We start from the raw sequence: 16322 nt of genomic DNA, 5'->3' as shown, positions 1-16322 counted from the left end.
CTTTTAAGAGACCCCCTCCCCTCCTCCATCTCATGGTACAACAGTTGGCCTCAAAAACCCTTTTAGGTGAGTTCTATGCCTTCCTCCTTCTACAGAGAGATAGATTCCTTTGCTGAAGGTCACTCAGTTAGCAAGTGCAGGGCTGGAACCAGGACACCCCCCCCCCAAAAAAAAACCTAGCTCCAGAACCATGCTTGTAACCACCATGCCCTAAAGCCTCTTGTCTTGACCCAACACTGGGCTCAAAGGGACTCGAAGATTTCAGGGACTGTCAGAACTGACAAGCCACCAAGGAAACGGACATTGGCAAGTTGTGCTCCAATCTCCTCTGTTCATCACTCTTTTTGTTCATCCTGGAATGTGGGTTGTCATGGTGATGGGAGAAGATCACAGAAGCTACTGAGATAAAGGGAAATTTCGAGTGCCTGGGAAAGCATGCTTCTCGAAGGGCAAACTTCTCCAAGCCAGCCTGGTTTCTGTTTGTTTGTTTGTTTGTTTTCCTACCACCTAAACGGACAGGGTTTATGCGGGTGGTGGACTCCGGTACCCACAGCATCAGCCCCTCTGGCTTCCACTGCCAACCGCCAGCCCCACACCCTGCTCACCTCTGCCGCTGCAGGGAGGAAGTCCGCTCGGGGACGTAGCTGGCTCCCCCGTGGTGGCTGTCCCCGCTTCCCCCGCTGCCTCCCCGGGCCCAGGGCAGAGCGCCACCAGCTGCCGAGGAGCCCCCAAACTGCTGAAGCTTGGAGCTGAGTTCACTGATGATGCTGGCTTTAACAGTGGCCAAAGCTGAGGCCTGAGGCTGGGCTAAGGGCCCCGGCAGCGGGGGCGGCGGCGGGCCCGGGCCTTCCTCCCAGGGCAGCAGCTTCCGAGGCAGGGAGGAGGCCGACGGCAAGGGCACTGGCGGACCTTCCGGCTCTACGGCCACGGGACCGCCAGCCACGCCTGCCGTCGAGGATCCCGGACAACCGCTCAGGGCCAGCAGCCCATCGGTGCCCGCTCCCGTCACCGAGACAGTGGGGCTGGTGGGAGTGACAGGGTCTCGGAGTCCCCCACTGGGGCCCGGCCTCAGGCCTCCGCCGGCCCCGAGCGCCCGGCCCCGGAGCTTAGAGGGAGTCATGAGCTGCGGGGGATATGGGGGTCCAGGAGTGCCGCTGCCCCCGAAGGCCTGGCCATCCAAGTAGGCCACGTAGGTGTCCAGGAGCTCTGGCCCACCGGCCACGCTGGCGCCACCACCGCCTCCAACACCGCCAGTTCCGCCCCCTGCGCCGCCCCCGCCTTCAGCGGACAGGCTGCTCAGCGTGGAGGCGCTGCTGATGGTTTCCAGGGGGTGGTCGCTGCTGCTCCGACTGTCCACCTCCTCAATACCAGAATCCGTGCCCGGCGGAGGGTCTGGGCCGGGCTGGGGGGCTGGGGCAGCCGGGGCGGCTGGGGCGGGAGGGCCTGGCGGAGGTGGGTCCCCAGGAGCCGCGGGGGCCCCCTGCGTCAGCGTGGCCACCTCGCTGTCATAGGAAGTCAGGCTGGATGCGGTCGAGTCCAGGGTGGGAGGGGCGGCGGCCACGGCCGGGGGCGGCACAGGGGGGAGGGGGGTGGTCGGGGTGGGTGGGTCCGGCAGCGGGTGGGGAGGCCCCGGCGTGAGGGGCGACTCCGGCTTCTCGAAGCTGTTGGAAAACTCGAGGGGCGGGGGCAGAGGTTCCACAAAGAGGAATTCGCCGTCTTCCACGTCCACCGAGGGGGCGGGCGGCGGCAGAACCAGCAGAGGGAGCCCGTTCTCTTCACTGCTCCGCGGGGAGGTCGGCGAGGGCGGCACAGAGCGGCGCGGGCTGGGCGGCGGGACCCCCGGCCCGTCCTCCGAGGGGGGCCCCCTTCCACCCGCCCCCCCGGCCCGGGGCTGGCAGTTCTCTAGGAACCGCACGTGGAGGGGCAGCCGCTCGGGCTCCTCCGGGGGGGCGCCGGATCTCCAGGGCTTGCTCACCGCGGGGTGCGGGGCGGGGGGCTCTGGCCCCAGCTGCAGCAGGAGGGGCCCGACCCCGGGAGCTGTGGGAGGCAGGCGGTGCAGCAAGGAGCGTCGGGCCGCCGGTGGGCTGGCCGGAAGGGACTTCTCCTGGCTGCCCAGCCCTGCCCGGTACCCCAGCTCCCGGCGGGCCGGGTCCGGGGGCGAGGCTCCCCAGAGACGCAGCACTGGCTCGTGGTGGGCGTGGGGCGAGTGGTGGTGCGGGGTGGGCGGCGGGGCCTCGTAGCGGGGCGATGGGGGCCTTGGAGGGGGCGGGGGGGGCCCACCGCCCTCCGAGGACTCCTTCAGCGCCCGCTCTCGGGCGGCCAGGGCCAGCCCGAGCGGGGAGGCCGGGTCCAGCGCCTTGCCGGTCAGCGGGTGGACCAGGGGTCGCGGCGGCAGGAAGCTGGTGAAGGCGCTGCTGCCCCCGTAGGCTCGGCCGCCGGCCGCGTAGCCCGCGTAGCCGCTGCCGCTGCCGGCGCCTGCCGACTCCAGCCGGAGGTAGGGCTCGGCCGAAAACATGCCTTCGTCGATGGACTTGGAGTGGCGCAGCCGGGGGCCCGGGGGCGCCCCTGGGCCCAGCGAGCTGTCGCCGCCGTCCTCGTCCCCCGCGTCGGTGGAGAGGAAGAGCGTGGACCGCCGACGGGCTTCGTTCTGCCAGCCCCCTTCCCTCCGAGCCGCCCCCACCAGGGCCGCTCCGAACTGGCTGGTGAAGTCCAGGGTGGCCGGGCCGCTGGGCGAGGCGGGGGTGGGCACGGGCGAGGGGGCCGGCGGCACGGGCGACACGGCCGGGGCGGGGCTGGGCGCGGAAGAGCCGCCGCCGCCGCCGCCCGCGGCCTCGGGCTGACTCGGGGGCTCCGCCTCGGTGCTGCTCCCCTGGCTGCTGCGGCCGCTGCTACTGGTAGACGGCGCCTTTATGATAATGGTGGGGATGGGGATGGAGTTCTTTTCCGACGGGGTGGCCGCGGCCGGCGGCGGCGGCGGCGGTGGCTGCGGGGACGCCGGAGACGTGGGCGAGGGGGCGGGCGTGAGGCCGGCGCCCTTCTGGGGCTCGCCTTCGACGACTTTGGTCTGCTTGACCAGCGGGCCCTTGCGCCCGCGGCCGGAACGGGCGGGCACGTACATGGCCGCGCTGGCCGCCCGCGGAGGCAGCTGGAAGTAGCGCAGCGCCGGGGCCTGGGCGGGGCCGCCCGGGCCACCCCCGCTGACGTGGTGCGACGGGGACAGGGCCCCCGGGGTCGGGCTGGGCCCGCCGCCCCGCCAGCCTCGGAGGCTGGGCTGGGGCCCCAGAGCCAGGCGGGGTGGGGGGTCGTCGGGGGAGCCGCCAGTCTCCATCTCCGGGGGGTGAGGCGGGTGGGCGTGGTGGTGGTGGGGCTGGGGGAGCGGGCCGTGGTGATGGTGGTGGTGGGGCGGGTGGTGGTGGGCTGGGGGCAGGGGCCCGCTGTGATACAAGCTCTTCTCTCGGCTCCCTATCCGGGTGTCAGGGGGGGCGGGCCCATCGAAGGATGCCGGGGACGAGGCCGGGTGGGTGCCACCTGAGCTGGGGTTGAAGAGCCCACCCCGGGGAGAGGGAGTGAGGCGGCCGGAGGAGGACGGGGCTGGAGGTGTGCTGTAGGGGGGCTCTGGTGGGGACGTGGTGGGCGGCGGGGGGATGTCCTCTGAACCAGGCACAGACAGACTGCGGCTGAACTTCATGGCTGGGGGTGCTAGGTAGGGTCTATCGTCTTCTGCAGCCCCTGGGAAGACACAGAGGATCCAGGAGCAGGGCGGGGGTGGGAGGGATGGTCTTCCCTAACCCTATGGGGCCACAACATTATAACAACAACAGCCATGATGATGCTGATGGTGACACCCAGTACATGTTAAGAAGGACGTTAGTCCAGAGCTTCCTTCCCCAGCTGTGGTAAATGCAAATCCGCTCTTACAGTAATTCAGGTTGTGCACTGCACAACAGCAAACAGCAGAGGGAGCAAGAGAGGTGGGGCGAAATTCAGATGTACTTTCTCCCCGGGCCAGGAGGGGGCGCCTTTTCTAACTCGTCCAAAGGTATAATATAGGCTAGGGGGTCTCTTTGGAGAAGGAAATGGCAACCCCAGTATTCTTGCCTGGAGAATCCCATGGGCAGAGGAGCCTGGCTAGCTACAGTCCATGGGGTCGCAAGAGGCGGACACTACTTAGTGACTAAACCACCACCACCACCAGGGGTCTCTTGCGGTGAGTGAAACTGGCTTGAGCCAGGAAGAGATACCTTGTATATGTGCATAGTTCTAGATTTCTTTTCTTGTACAGGCAGAAAAGAAATGTAATTAGCACATCAAATCTGTGATTTCACAGATGGAACTCAGGATGAGCTTAATATTTTAAAAGAGGGAGCCAATTTATAGGTAAGCAATGTCAGGTGGATGTAAGGTTAGCTGTTATTAGGCAAATGACACACATTGGTGGACTGTGGACACCGAGGTTGGGGAAAAGCTAGACTCAAACAGCAAGACAACTTGGAGAAAACCAGAGGAGTGAAATCTTTTGCCTACTGATCAACTGCCAGGGCTCAGTCCTTGACTCTCTCTTCACCTCTGACCTCTCTCTCCCTTGACTATCTCAACCCGTGTCGCCACTTCATTCAGCACTTCCCTGCTGAAGACCTCCATGCTTGTCTTGGACTGCATCCTTGCCCCTGAGCTCTGTGCTCATGTATCCAAATGTTGCATCCTTTTGGATGTCTCATTGGCATCTCAAGCTCAGCAGACCCTAAACTGAGCTCCTGATCTCTCCTGCGATCTTCCCAAACTGCTCTCTCAGCAAATGGCAGCTCAGTCCCACCTACCTCATGACCTTCGCACTGACGGTGCCTGCTCCATGGAATGCCTTATCTTCAGATATCCCCACGGCTCCCTGCTCATCTCCAAGTTTCAGCTCAAACCTGCCCCCCAGCATGCCTGATCTCTCTCATTCTTTTTCTTTTCTTCCCCCACAGCACTCACTACAATTAACATACTATATCACTTTCTTATTTCTCATCCTTATAATCTTGTCTGTCTTCCCCTGCTAGAAGATAATTTCCACGAGAGCAGGACCCTTCAGTCTGTTTTGTTTCCTGACAAATCCCCAGTAGTCTAGCCTGGCATATAGTAGTGCTCAATAAACATCTGTAGAATGAATGAATAAATGGAGTCAGGTATGAGAGAATGAACCTGAGTTTGTGGTGGGGGCTTTGACTGACCGCATCCAGGCAGGGGCAGTGATGCTCCCATTTTCTAGATGCAGAGCCCCAGGCCCAGAGAAGTGAAGGCACCTGCCCCCGATCACACAGCTGGGATGGACAAGAACCAGGATTCAAACCCAGGTTTGCCCAGCAACAAAGCCTGAGCTCTTTGCCCAACTTCATGGTCACATATGGAAGGAGAGAAGAACATCCCCAGGCTCCCTTGTTTTCCCCATAAACCATCACTTTTCCAGCCTCCCTTTTCCCCTCGGGCATCCCTTAAGCCCACCCCTGCAGGTGACATACCAATAGATTTTTGCCGGAGCATGAGCCCGGGTCCAGGAGGCAGGTAGGAAGGACGTTCGTAACTTGGCTGGGAGCGGTGGTGGGGATCAAAGCTCGACTTTGGGTTGGCAGTCAGAGGAGGAGAGAGAAAAGAGAGTGGGAAAGATCAGTCAGGGCATGGAAATCCATGGATTCCCCCCACGGCCATCCTCCTTCCCTTCTCCAGCCTCTGCAGGAAGGGAGAGGGGCGTGAAGGAAATGGAAGGGAATTCTGGGGAAGAGAAAGGTTTCCGAATCCTGACAGCAGCAGCAGGGAGGAAGAAAGGGGGAAAGAAAAGACAGATCATCAACTGAGTCCCCTCTGCTTTCAACTGATCACGAATTCGGGCACTTTTTCGCCACTCGTGTCGTCACTGCTCAGGTCCAAGTTACCACCATCACCTGCCGGGATGGCCGCAGTAACCTCTTCCTTGGCTCCTGCCTGCCACCCCTGTCCTGACACCCCTTTCTAATCTACTTTTCACACAAGAGTCGGAGGCGGGCTTCCCTGGTGGTCCAGTGGTTGAGGATCTGCCTTGTAATGCAAGGGACACCGGTTTGATCCCTGATCTGGGGAGATACCACGTGCTGTGGAGCACCTGAGCCCAAGAGCCGAAACTCGTGAGCTCGAGAGCTGAGACTGCGGAGCCTGTGCACTGCAACTATTGAAGCCAGGGCACTCTAGAGTTGGTACTGCACTACAAGAGAAGCCACCACAATGAGAAGTCTGTGTACTGCAACTAGAGAAAAGCCCATGCAGCAACAAAGACCCAGCACAGCCAAATAAATAAAAATCAATCAATCTTAAAAAAAAAAAAAGTGAGGGATCTTTCTAAAAGAAACTCACATCATGCTATTGCCCTGATTAAAATCCTACTACTATATCTCACATCAGTTCAGATGGGATCCAAATCTCCGAGTCTGATCTTCAAATCCCCCTGTGGTAGGCACTGCCTGTGCTCACCCAGATATCTCCTTGGCCAGGATGCTGTGACCGTGCCCAGCCGCAGCGTCACCTGCCTGCAGCACTTGGCGGCCCCTTGTTCTGAAGAATCACCCTCCCCCAAAGGAGCTGATGTGCCTGAGCAGTTAGGTGTCCCCACTTCTGGGAGCAGCAGCCCGCAGCCCACTGACATGAAGGTCTAAGGTGGGATTATCTCCATCCCGTCATTCACACTCCAGAGCTCTGTAAGAGTTCAAGCTGAAGGGGAAATTCAGTGGAGATCAGGCTTGCTGACCTCTGCAGCTCATCCTGTCTCCCCCACGCCCTTACAGGTTCCCCCTTAAGAAATCATTGTCTCAAGCATCCATATCTCAGACTCCGATTCTAGGAAACCCAAACTAAGACACTACGTATGATCTACCCCTTGCCTACATCTCCCACTCTGGTCCCACCATGCCCACCTTTTCTTGCTCCTCTGATGCCCCAAGGTCCATCCCTGTTTAGGACACTTACAAGTCCTGGATCTTCTCTCTGCAATGGTTTCCTCCTAATCATCACAGAGTCTTTTCCAACTTTACCTCTTCTGCTCAAACATCCCTCCCAGTCATAGCCTACTGCATTTCCCTGTCCTGTCTTCTTCAAGGCACTTCTCTCCATCTGAAATGATCTGGTTTACTTGTTTACTGCCTGTCTCCCCAGCTAGAATGTTGGCTCCCTGAAGGCGCCAGACATTATCCCAGGCGCTATGGGTACAGGGTCAAGGACTTATGATAATTCTAGAGGAGAAATGTTTTCATTTCTTTTCAAATATGAAGGAGACTTGAATACAGTTCAGCCTGGATAACATTCATCCCAGGTTAGAGGTATTATAATTTTTTGCTTACTTGTTTGTTGTCTGTCTTCCTCAGCATGTGGCCTACCCAATACCCATTCTACTCGATAAGAACAGCCTGATCTTATTTGGCAGTTATTAAGAGACTGTATTTCCCAACCTCCCTTGTGACTAGGTGTGGTCATGGGACTAAGGCAGGCCCAAATGGATAAGTGGAAGTGTTGTGTGCTATTTCTGGAAAGTCTCATTAGAGGTAACCCAAGAAGCAACAATGTGCCCTCCTTTGCACTCCTGTCTTTCCACTGTTCCTTGTTCCTGCTATCTGGAATGCTGATGCAATAGCTGGAGCTCCAGCAGCCATTGTGGACTATGAGGGAACTTTGTGTCTGGGATGAGAAGGATCCTAGATCTTCAGGACCATAGAGGGTACCACACCTCCCTTGGACTCCTTACTCCTGACTTGTTCAACATGACAGAGATATAAGCATTTATCTTGTTCAAACCACTGTTATTTGGAGATTTCTCTTACCGTGGAACCCAATTCCCCCCAAAATACCCCCACTCCCTTTGCCAGTGTAAATTCTCTAAAGGAAGTAACTTTGTTTGACAGGTTCCCTCCTATACTACCAGGACTGAGCAGCAGGTCCAGCACACAGTAGGTGCTCAATAAATATTTGTAGAATGAAGGACATCCTGACAAGAAGTGGCAAGCCACCGATGATGCAACACTAGATCTCCTCTGAGAGACTGATGGGGGGTGGATCAGGGTGACAGGGGAGAATTCAAAGCGGGAGGAGGCAATGGAGGGGGCGGAATAAAGGTGGAGGGACTAGGGTGACAGAGGAAGAGTTCCCCTAACAAGAGGATCCAGACTCAAGGGAGAGGTGTCTGATTGGCACACTGGTAGACCTTCTAAGTGTGGGGAAAAGAGGGATCAAAGAATGGGTTAGTTTGGCACCAAGAGGGGTCAGAGTGGCAGAGGAGGTGCCAGATTGACAGAGGAGGCATAATAGCATCTGAGGAGGCTAGGAGTGACTGCCTGAGGGGCGGACCAACTCAAGGTGGAACAGGCTGACCTGTCAACAAACAGGGAGAGTCCTCTCCCGCGCAGAGAGGACAGCCAATCAGAGGGTGCCAGGTGCAGTGACGTCACCGGCTGCCTGGCAGATTTCTTCCCAGGAAGTCGGCCAGAGGTCCCGCCCTCCTCTGTGCCACCTCCTGGGTCAGCAGTGGGTCCGGTGCCTCCACAGTAGAGCGTGCCCGGGCGCTGTGCACAGGCTAGAGGCTGAAGATGGGCTGGGAAATTCACGTTAGGGAGCCAGCCCCGGAAAGGGGTCAGGGGAAAGAGACCGGCGTAGGCTGATGGAGAGACAGAGCTAGACAAAAGACAGAGATGGGGGTCCAGAGGTGCGGGGGAAAGACAGAAGGGGGCTTGAAACAGCAAGGCAGGGAGAAAAAGGTGGTCCTGAGAGGTCCTGCCATGGAGCGGGCCAGAGCCACCCTCGGAGGGGAAAACATGCAGTCAGAAGGGTCAGACACGCCCTGGGAGGGGGAGAGGCAGAGAATGCAACCAAGAGGATACGGTAAAAAATAACCAGAGGGAGAAACTGAATCCAGGGAGAGGCTGAAACTAGAACCTGGGCCACCCAGGCCAAGATGTGGGGGACAGGGAGCAGGGGGCCCCTGGGAACGGGGGATCAGTGACCAGGTAACAGAGACAGAAGCCCAGAAAACCAAGGCCACACAGAGGAGAGGACAGACAGACAAACAGCAGAGCCCTAGGAAGAGACAGAGCCCAAGAGGGATCTTGACCTTCAGTGGATCTGCCAGGGGTCTGCAGCCCCCCTGCTGGTGCGGAGGATCCTCCCTAGCCCCCCTTAGGTTTAACCCAGAGGTGTATCTTTCAGAGACCTCTGTCCACTGTGGTGCAGGCCCCCGTTAAAAGGAGTCTCAGGGTCTGCACTGGGCTTCCACACTGCCTGCTTGTCCCCCTGGTTTAGATGCAGTAGAGTCCAGGTGGGAAAGGGGAGAGAAGCCAGAACAGATGGGACATGGAGACACAGATGAGAACAAGACCACCCACTGAGAGAGGCAGAGAGACACAGGAAGGTCGTAGAGACCCAGGAAGGACACGGAGGAGCCCCTGGGTCTCAGGGGTTGAGAAAGATCAGGATGGCTGGTGGGAGGAGGGAGCAGAAATGGGGACAGAGACAGCCTGCGACATGAGAGGGAGGGCTTGGGGGAGGCCCAGGAACAGACCCCAGGAGGGAGAAGGAAAGAGAAGAAAAGGGGAAATGACCACTGGCCTCCAGGACGCAGAAGAAAAGGAGGCCCCATGAAGACCTCAGGCATTTTATTTCTAGGAGATGGGGGTGGGCAGGCAGCTGGTTTTATTACTGGCTAGTGCCTGGGGCCTGGGGGAGGAGGGTGTCTTTGGAGCCAGGATCTTGTCTGTCTTGTAACGGAGGTTCATGCAAAGAGGGGCTGGCAACCTGGCACTTGGTGGGTACTCCATGCATTTGTTGAATAAATGAAAACAGGATTGGCCCTAATCTGTTACTAGACACTCCATACTGAGCCTGGGATGTTGCTGTGGGGTCATCTCTGGGGGTGCAGGCTGGGGTCACAGTGGGGACTCCAGTTTGTTATGTTATGGTGGCCAGGGTGCTCACCATCTCTTGAGAGCCTCTGCTAGAAGCTGATCTCATTCAATCCTCCTAAAAGCCAGCAAGATTGACTTTAGCCATATTTTACAGAACAGGAAAGTGAGGCACAGAGAAATTATAAAGCGTGGGCCAAGTGACATAGTAAGTTAGAGGGAGTCAGGCTTTGAAGGCAGGTTTGCCTGGCTCTATGTGCTTTTTTTTTTTTTAATTGAAGTATGGTTGATTTACAATGTTGTGTTAGTTTCAGGTATACAGCAAAATGATTCAGTGTGTGTATATATATATATATACATATATATACACACACACACACACATGCATATATGTATATGTGTCTGTTCTTTTACAGGTTCTTTTCCACTATAGGTTATTATTATTGGCTGCGTGGCATGTGGGATCTTAATCCCCCTGACCAGGGATCCAACCTGCGCTTCCTGCAACTGGATTGCCAGGGAAGTCCCAGGCTCAGAGGTTTCAGATTCCTTGAGAAACCAAGGACAGGTGTGAATCAAGGGCCTCCCGCACGCAGGGCCCTGTGCCCAGCCCTGAGAAGTGGCCAAGGACCCTCTGCCTCTAAATCTGAAAGAAATTCTAGGAGCCTGGATACAAAATTTGCCAGTTGCATTTGGCTCTTGTAAGAGTACTAACCCTTCCAGGGTAGGTGTCTGAACCCTTGGGAAGGATGTGGATAGATTTTGGGGGTGGGGAGGGGCACTATGCGCTTGGATAGGGAGAAAACTCCCTACATCTTGATTTTCATTAGTTTGCAACTAAAACACAACATTTCCTTAATCAAGGACGTCGGCCACAGACCATGCCAGTCTTAGCAAAACGTGTGACTGTATCAGAAATCACAGGTATTTCTGCCTTCTTCATGGCAGAGTGGCACATTTCTCTAAACAGTGTTTATGCTTCTTTGAAACTTTGAAATTAGAGTAGTCGTGATCCACCACCGAAACTTACTGGCTACCGTGTTGAAGAAAAGGCACTGACATTACTGTATCACAAATTCTGCTTTTAAAAGTGTTTTGAGGGACTTCTCTGGTGGTCCAGTGGCTTAGACTCTGAGCTCCCAATGCAGGGGGCCGGGGTTCAATTCCTGGTCAGGGAACTAGATCCCACGTGCAGCAACTAAGACCCGGCGCAATCATATAAATAAATTTTTTAAAAAATCAGTAAAATTAAAAAAAATGTTTTGATAACTGTTTTTCTGTGTGCCTGGCTTCTTTTATTTTATGTGTAATATTTTACTTTAATTTTATTTTTGGTTCAAGGGGCTTGTAACCTCACTTCATCTGCTCACAAGAGTTGAATTCTTTTTGCTGAGGCTTGCACTGCCCTGAGGAGCTACACCCTTCCATTGTCACTCCCCAAAGTTATGTACTGTTCTTGACCTTTGTGAAGTGAAAGTTGCTTAGTTGTGTCTGACTCTTTGGGACCCCATGGACTATACAGTCCATGGAATTCTCCAGGCCAGAATACTGGAGTGGGTAGCCTTTCCCTTCTCCAGGGGAGCTTCCCAACCCAGGAATCAAATCGGGGTCTTCCTCTTTGCAGGCAGATTCTTCACCAGCTGAGCCACAAGGGAGGCCCAAGGATACTGGAATGGGTAGTCTATCCCTTCTCCAGTGGATCTTCCCAACCCAGGAATCAAATCGGGGTCTTCTGCATTGCAGGTGGATTCTTTACCAACTGAGCTATCAAGGGTTCTTAATCCTTATGAATTATGTATTTTATTTTATGCATTATTTGGAGCATTAATTCGGAGCATTATTCGGAGGACTAGGCCAGCCTAAAAGGGTCCACAATCCCTCCAAAGTCAAAGCACAGGGTTTTTTAGAGTCAGTGGCCCCCTGGCCACCAGGTTGCGGGTGTGGCCTGTTGAAAGAGGGAGTCAGAGGGTGCGGTCAGAGGGCAGGGAGGACCTGGGCAGAGAACTGGAGGGTTGTGGTGGGGCATGTGTCCCCGTGAAGGGGCACAATCCTGTGAGGGTCCAGCAGGTCCGCACCAGAAATGACAGGCCCGTGGCTGGACCGTGGATCCAGTTGCTGGATTGCCTGGGGTTGAAATCCTGGCTCCTTCTTTGAGCCTCAGTTTCCTTTCTGTATTACAACTGAGTGCACCTCCCAGGATGATTCCAAGGAATGAATGAGATAATCCACGTTAAAAACAGAATGTCAGAAATGTGATCAACACCCACTGTAGGTGAGCGGGCAGAGCAGAGACAGAGACGATAATTAATATTTTAATAACTACCACTTGTTGAGCACCTATTATTATGTGCTGTGCCTGTGCCAGGGAGTGCCATCCCTGACCTCCATTTACCTTCCCTGAGATCCTTAAGGCGGGTCGGAGATGGACAGACAGAGGTGGGCAAGAGAGGAAGCAATGAGGTGTTGGGATGGGGAGAGGAGGGAGGGGACAGAGATGGGATTTGGGGGGATAAAGAAGGAAGAGGACAGGTAGAGAGGAAAGGGCCCCCCCAGAGTGGGGAGCAAGGGGGGACCCCAGAAAATCCGGTGCCCCTTAGGAAGAGCATGCAACACAGTGCAGTCACAAAGCGTTTGTAAAGGGAGGGATAAAGGCTCCAAGTTGCCCTGTCTACACCTCAAGCTTCCCTCCCCTCAAGTCCCCCACGTCCCCCAGGCCCGCAGACCAGGCTGCCTACCTCAGTGGTAAAGAAGCCTTTCGGTCGGTGTTTGCCCAGGGATGCCAGGCCACCAGGTCCAGGACTCTCGCTTGCACTGATGGTCTGCTGAGCTGCCGCCAAGATTTCATCCAGTTTGTCTGAGGGGAGGCGGAGGAGGGGCAGAGAGACAGCGAAATGAAGTTGGCTTGGGCCTGGCGGGCACAGAGACGGCTGCTGGGCGCCCCATCCAGTGACTCGTATGAACCGGGGAAGGGCATCTCTGTCTCCCTCCCGGTGGGCCTCCTTGGAGACACAAGGTCCAGCCAGGCAGGGCAGGCGGCATGCAGCGATGGAAAGGGCTGAGGGCGGGAAACGGGACAGCCATCCTTCGAGGGAGGGTGGAGCGGAGGCAGAAGGGGCTGCGAAGAGGCTCAAGACAGAGGTGGGTGCTTAAACTTAACGGCTGGTGCAAAGCTGGGGTGTGTGGATGGTCAGCGTGTAAGTGGCTGAAGGGGGCGCGGGGTAGAGGGGAGAGGGACGGTGGGAGGGACGTTTGCGGCACCCCAGGGGGCGTGGGGTCGGGGGCGCTGGGGCCGCCCGGGGAGCAGGGCTGGGCCATCTTACTGAGAGCCATCTGATACACGGTCCGCTTTTTCTCCATGCTGGGCACCGGCGGCGGCTGCTGCTCGTACTCTGTGGGCAAAGGAGGCAGATGAAGCCCAGGGGAGCCCCCGGGGGGCGGGGCGAAGCGGGCTCGGCCGGCGGGCGTGCGCAAGCGCGAGTGGGGCGGTGAGGGGCCGGGGTCGGGGAGGGGCGAGTCCGCCGGCGGAACGGGACGGGGGCCCTCCCGCCAGTCCTGTGCCCACTCACCACTCTTCTTCTTCCAGGGGGAGACTAGCCCGGGGGGGAGGCAGTAGAGGAGCCAAGAGTTAGGACTTCGTGGGGAGGCGAGGGGCCCCCTTTCTGGAACGCCCGCCTCCCTCAGGGCCCCGGGGTGGGGGGCGCTCTGGACCCCCCGAGTCCACTTGGCCTTGCCTGGAGGCGGGGGGGCTCGCCTTCCCTTCTGTTAGTGGGAGTGCGGGGAGCTGGTAGAGGGAGAAATGGAGGATGCAGGTGGGGCTGCGGGCGGACAGATGGAGAGGGGCTAGAAAGGAAACCGGGACCCGCAGAGAGGAGCGTTACAGACCCAGAGAGAGACCCCGACAGAGAAACATATATAAGAGGACCAGGGAAAGCCGACTCTCAGACGCCCTTTCCCAGCGACACACACGCAGGTCAGAGGGAGTCTGACCTGTGGACTGGGGGACGCGATGAGGACAGGAGGACGAGAGCCCCTGGTCACTAACAACACTAACAAACCCAAGGGGTGGTCCAGCCGCCCTCGGCCCCCTCTCCCTCCGCAGCACCTGGTCCCCGGCAGCCGCACAAGCTCACCCATCTCCTCCAGCTCGGAGGTCATAGACTTGGAACGCAAGGAGATGGTTGGGGGCGGGAGCCGCTTAGCTTGCTGGGGTGCTGGAAAAAAATGACAGTGAGGTCAGACATCAGCACCATGGACAGAACCGCCCCCCACCACGACCACACCCCCCCCCCACCAATGCGTTGCTCCTAGAGCTCAGAGAAGAGATGCTGGTGATGGTGTTTAGTCGCTAAGTCGTGTCCGACTCTTTGTGACCCCATGGACTGTAACCCGCCAGGCTTCTCTGTCCATGGGATTCTCCAGGCAAGAATTCTGGAGTGAGTTGCCATTTCCTTCTCCAGGGGATCTTCCAGCAAGCTAAGCTTTCGCTCAGTTCCTCTCCTGAGGGTCATGATCAAGCAGCCTTGGGGAGGGGGAAGGCTGCTGCTGGTGGTGGGGACCATTGGGTCATTAGGGCTCCAGAAGGTCTTAGTCCAGTAGCAGTGGCGGGCAGGGGGAGTGTCCAAGCCTGACCACACAAGTCGGGGGAAGGAGCACCTTTCTTATGAACAGCTTCATCCATGTCCGGGTGCCTGGTGACCATCACCACCTTGACCATCAGCGTGTTGCCCCCTTGGCGGATCATGTTCACCACCTGCCGGTGGCCGACCTTCACCACATTCTGCCCGTTCACCTGTGGCACAGACACCCCCAAACCACACCCGATAGGTGAGGGGTGGGATGCTTTCTGCTTCCGGGTCCCCGTCGAAGTGGCCTCCTCCTGCCTTGCCCTGTCTGTGGCGCTGCCGGTCACTCTTCTCCTCCCCTTGCCCCCCTTGCAAGCCCCCACCTCTCCACTCCTGTAACTCTTAGGGCTTCAGGGTTGAGGAAGGGGCTGGGCCCACCCTATTTGCCCCTCTCCCTCCTTGTCCTCCAGCTGTGTGCGCGCACACGCGCGTGCCTGCCTGCACACGCACACATATGCGCGCACCTACGCCCTAGGGGACAGCTCTGTTATCTTCTGAGATGCTTCAGAGAGGCTTTCAGATGGAATCACTGAAGAGGCTGGCTAGCTGCTGGAGGGGGTGGGGGGGAAGGGCAGGGCAGAGGGCTGGAAAGCTTGGTGCCAAAGGAGAATCTGGATCTGGGCAGCCACATCTTGGCATGGATAACGAGGAGTCTGGGGATTTGTTGCTAGGGTCCCAGGGGGAAGCGCCGTGTCTGTGGCAGGTGGGCCAAGCCCTGGGTCTCTGAAGAGACCCCTGGGAGGCTGGGGGCCAGGACTCACCTCGATGAGGAAGTCTCCCATTCGCAGTCCAGCCCGCCATGCCACGCCACCCTCGTCCACTGACTCCAGATACTGCAGGGCCGGGAAGGCTGGAGTAGGGGTGAACTCCTCGATGGGGGTCTGCGCTGCAGATGGGGAGGAGCCGGCGGGGTCGGAGGGGAGGGGGTGGAGAGGCCGAGCAGGGGATGGGGCTCAGACCCAAGTCACGGAGGCCTCACCGTAGCTGAGGGACCAGCACCCCGGGGTGGGGTGGTGGGTGGGTCGGGGGAGGGGCCCCGGGAGGGGGGGTCCCTTCCCCTGTCCATTCCCCTGGGTCAGAGAGCCCTTCTCCCGTCCCCTCCCCGGCTGGCACTCACCCTTGGCCCCCCGGAGCACGAACCCAAACCCCTCACTGTCCTTCTTCTGCAGCAGAACTGTCTTCTCTTTGATGATGTAATCGCTGGCGGGGAGGGTGGGGGAGGGGCGGGGGTGGGGTGGGTGGAAAAGGGATCATGAGACACGGAGCCACCTGGTGCCCCGCCAGCCACCTGGTGACCTGAGCCTAAGCTCCGGAACCCTTCATTCCGCGCCCCCCCTCCTAGGAGCCTCCTCACCCACTCCACGTGCATCTGCTTACAGCAGCCCTGACAGGCCTCTCCCCCTCGGAGCCCGGAGTGCGCGGTCTCCCACTCACTCTTTCCTCATTCATCCATCAGTGCATCCATCCACCCATCCATTCAGCAAGCACGGGCGGGAGGAACGCAGAGGTACACCGCCAGATCGCCAGACAGCCTGGCTGGAGGCCCTGCTGGCCACTTCCTGTCTGTGACCTTGAGCCCCAACTTTAACCTTTGGGGCCTCCATTGCCTTGTCTATCGCAGGGGACGATGACAGACCCCTCCTGTGTGAGTCACTGTGTGAGTTCCCTAACCTATAGTGTATATAGTATTCAGCAGAGTGCTGCATACAGAGTGTGCGCGCAATAGGATGTGTTCTCTGTCTTTGGTCAAGTCTTTTGGTCCAGAGGACAGTTGTACTTGGATGAAACCTCTGCCAACTCCCAGACT

General features: G+C 57.9%; 1 protein-coding gene across 1 annotated transcript in view; it reads right to left on the bottom strand.

Annotated features, from left to right (window-relative positions):
- The window catches only part of SHANK1 (SH3 and multiple ankyrin repeat domains 1), a 47952-nt gene that overhangs the window by 4628 nt on the left and 27002 nt on the right, over window positions 1-16322 (bottom strand). The window contains exons 15-22 of the mRNA XM_081514560.1: window positions 15633-15715; window positions 15277-15401; window positions 14547-14682; window positions 14024-14104; window positions 13214-13282; window positions 12629-12747; window positions 5502-5598; window positions 606-3729 (exon numbers count right to left, since the gene is read on the bottom strand). Coding sequence (XP_081370686.1) covers window positions 606-3729; window positions 5502-5598; window positions 12629-12747; window positions 13214-13282; window positions 14024-14104; window positions 14547-14682; window positions 15277-15401; window positions 15633-15715 — 3834 coding nt within the window. The remainder of the gene's footprint in view (window positions 1-605; window positions 3730-5501; window positions 5599-12628; window positions 12748-13213; window positions 13283-14023; window positions 14105-14546; window positions 14683-15276; window positions 15402-15632; window positions 15716-16322) is intronic.

The sequence above is a fragment of the Giraffa tippelskirchi genome, chromosome 7 (assembly GCF_054371585.1).
Source record: "Giraffa tippelskirchi isolate mGirTip1 chromosome 7, T2T-mGirTip1v1.2.pri, whole genome shotgun sequence".
Classification (NCBI taxonomy): domain Eukaryota; kingdom Metazoa; phylum Chordata; class Mammalia; order Artiodactyla; family Giraffidae; genus Giraffa; species Giraffa tippelskirchi.
Note: the sequence above shows the minus strand (reverse complement) of the source record. Positions and strands in the feature narration are given on the sequence as shown.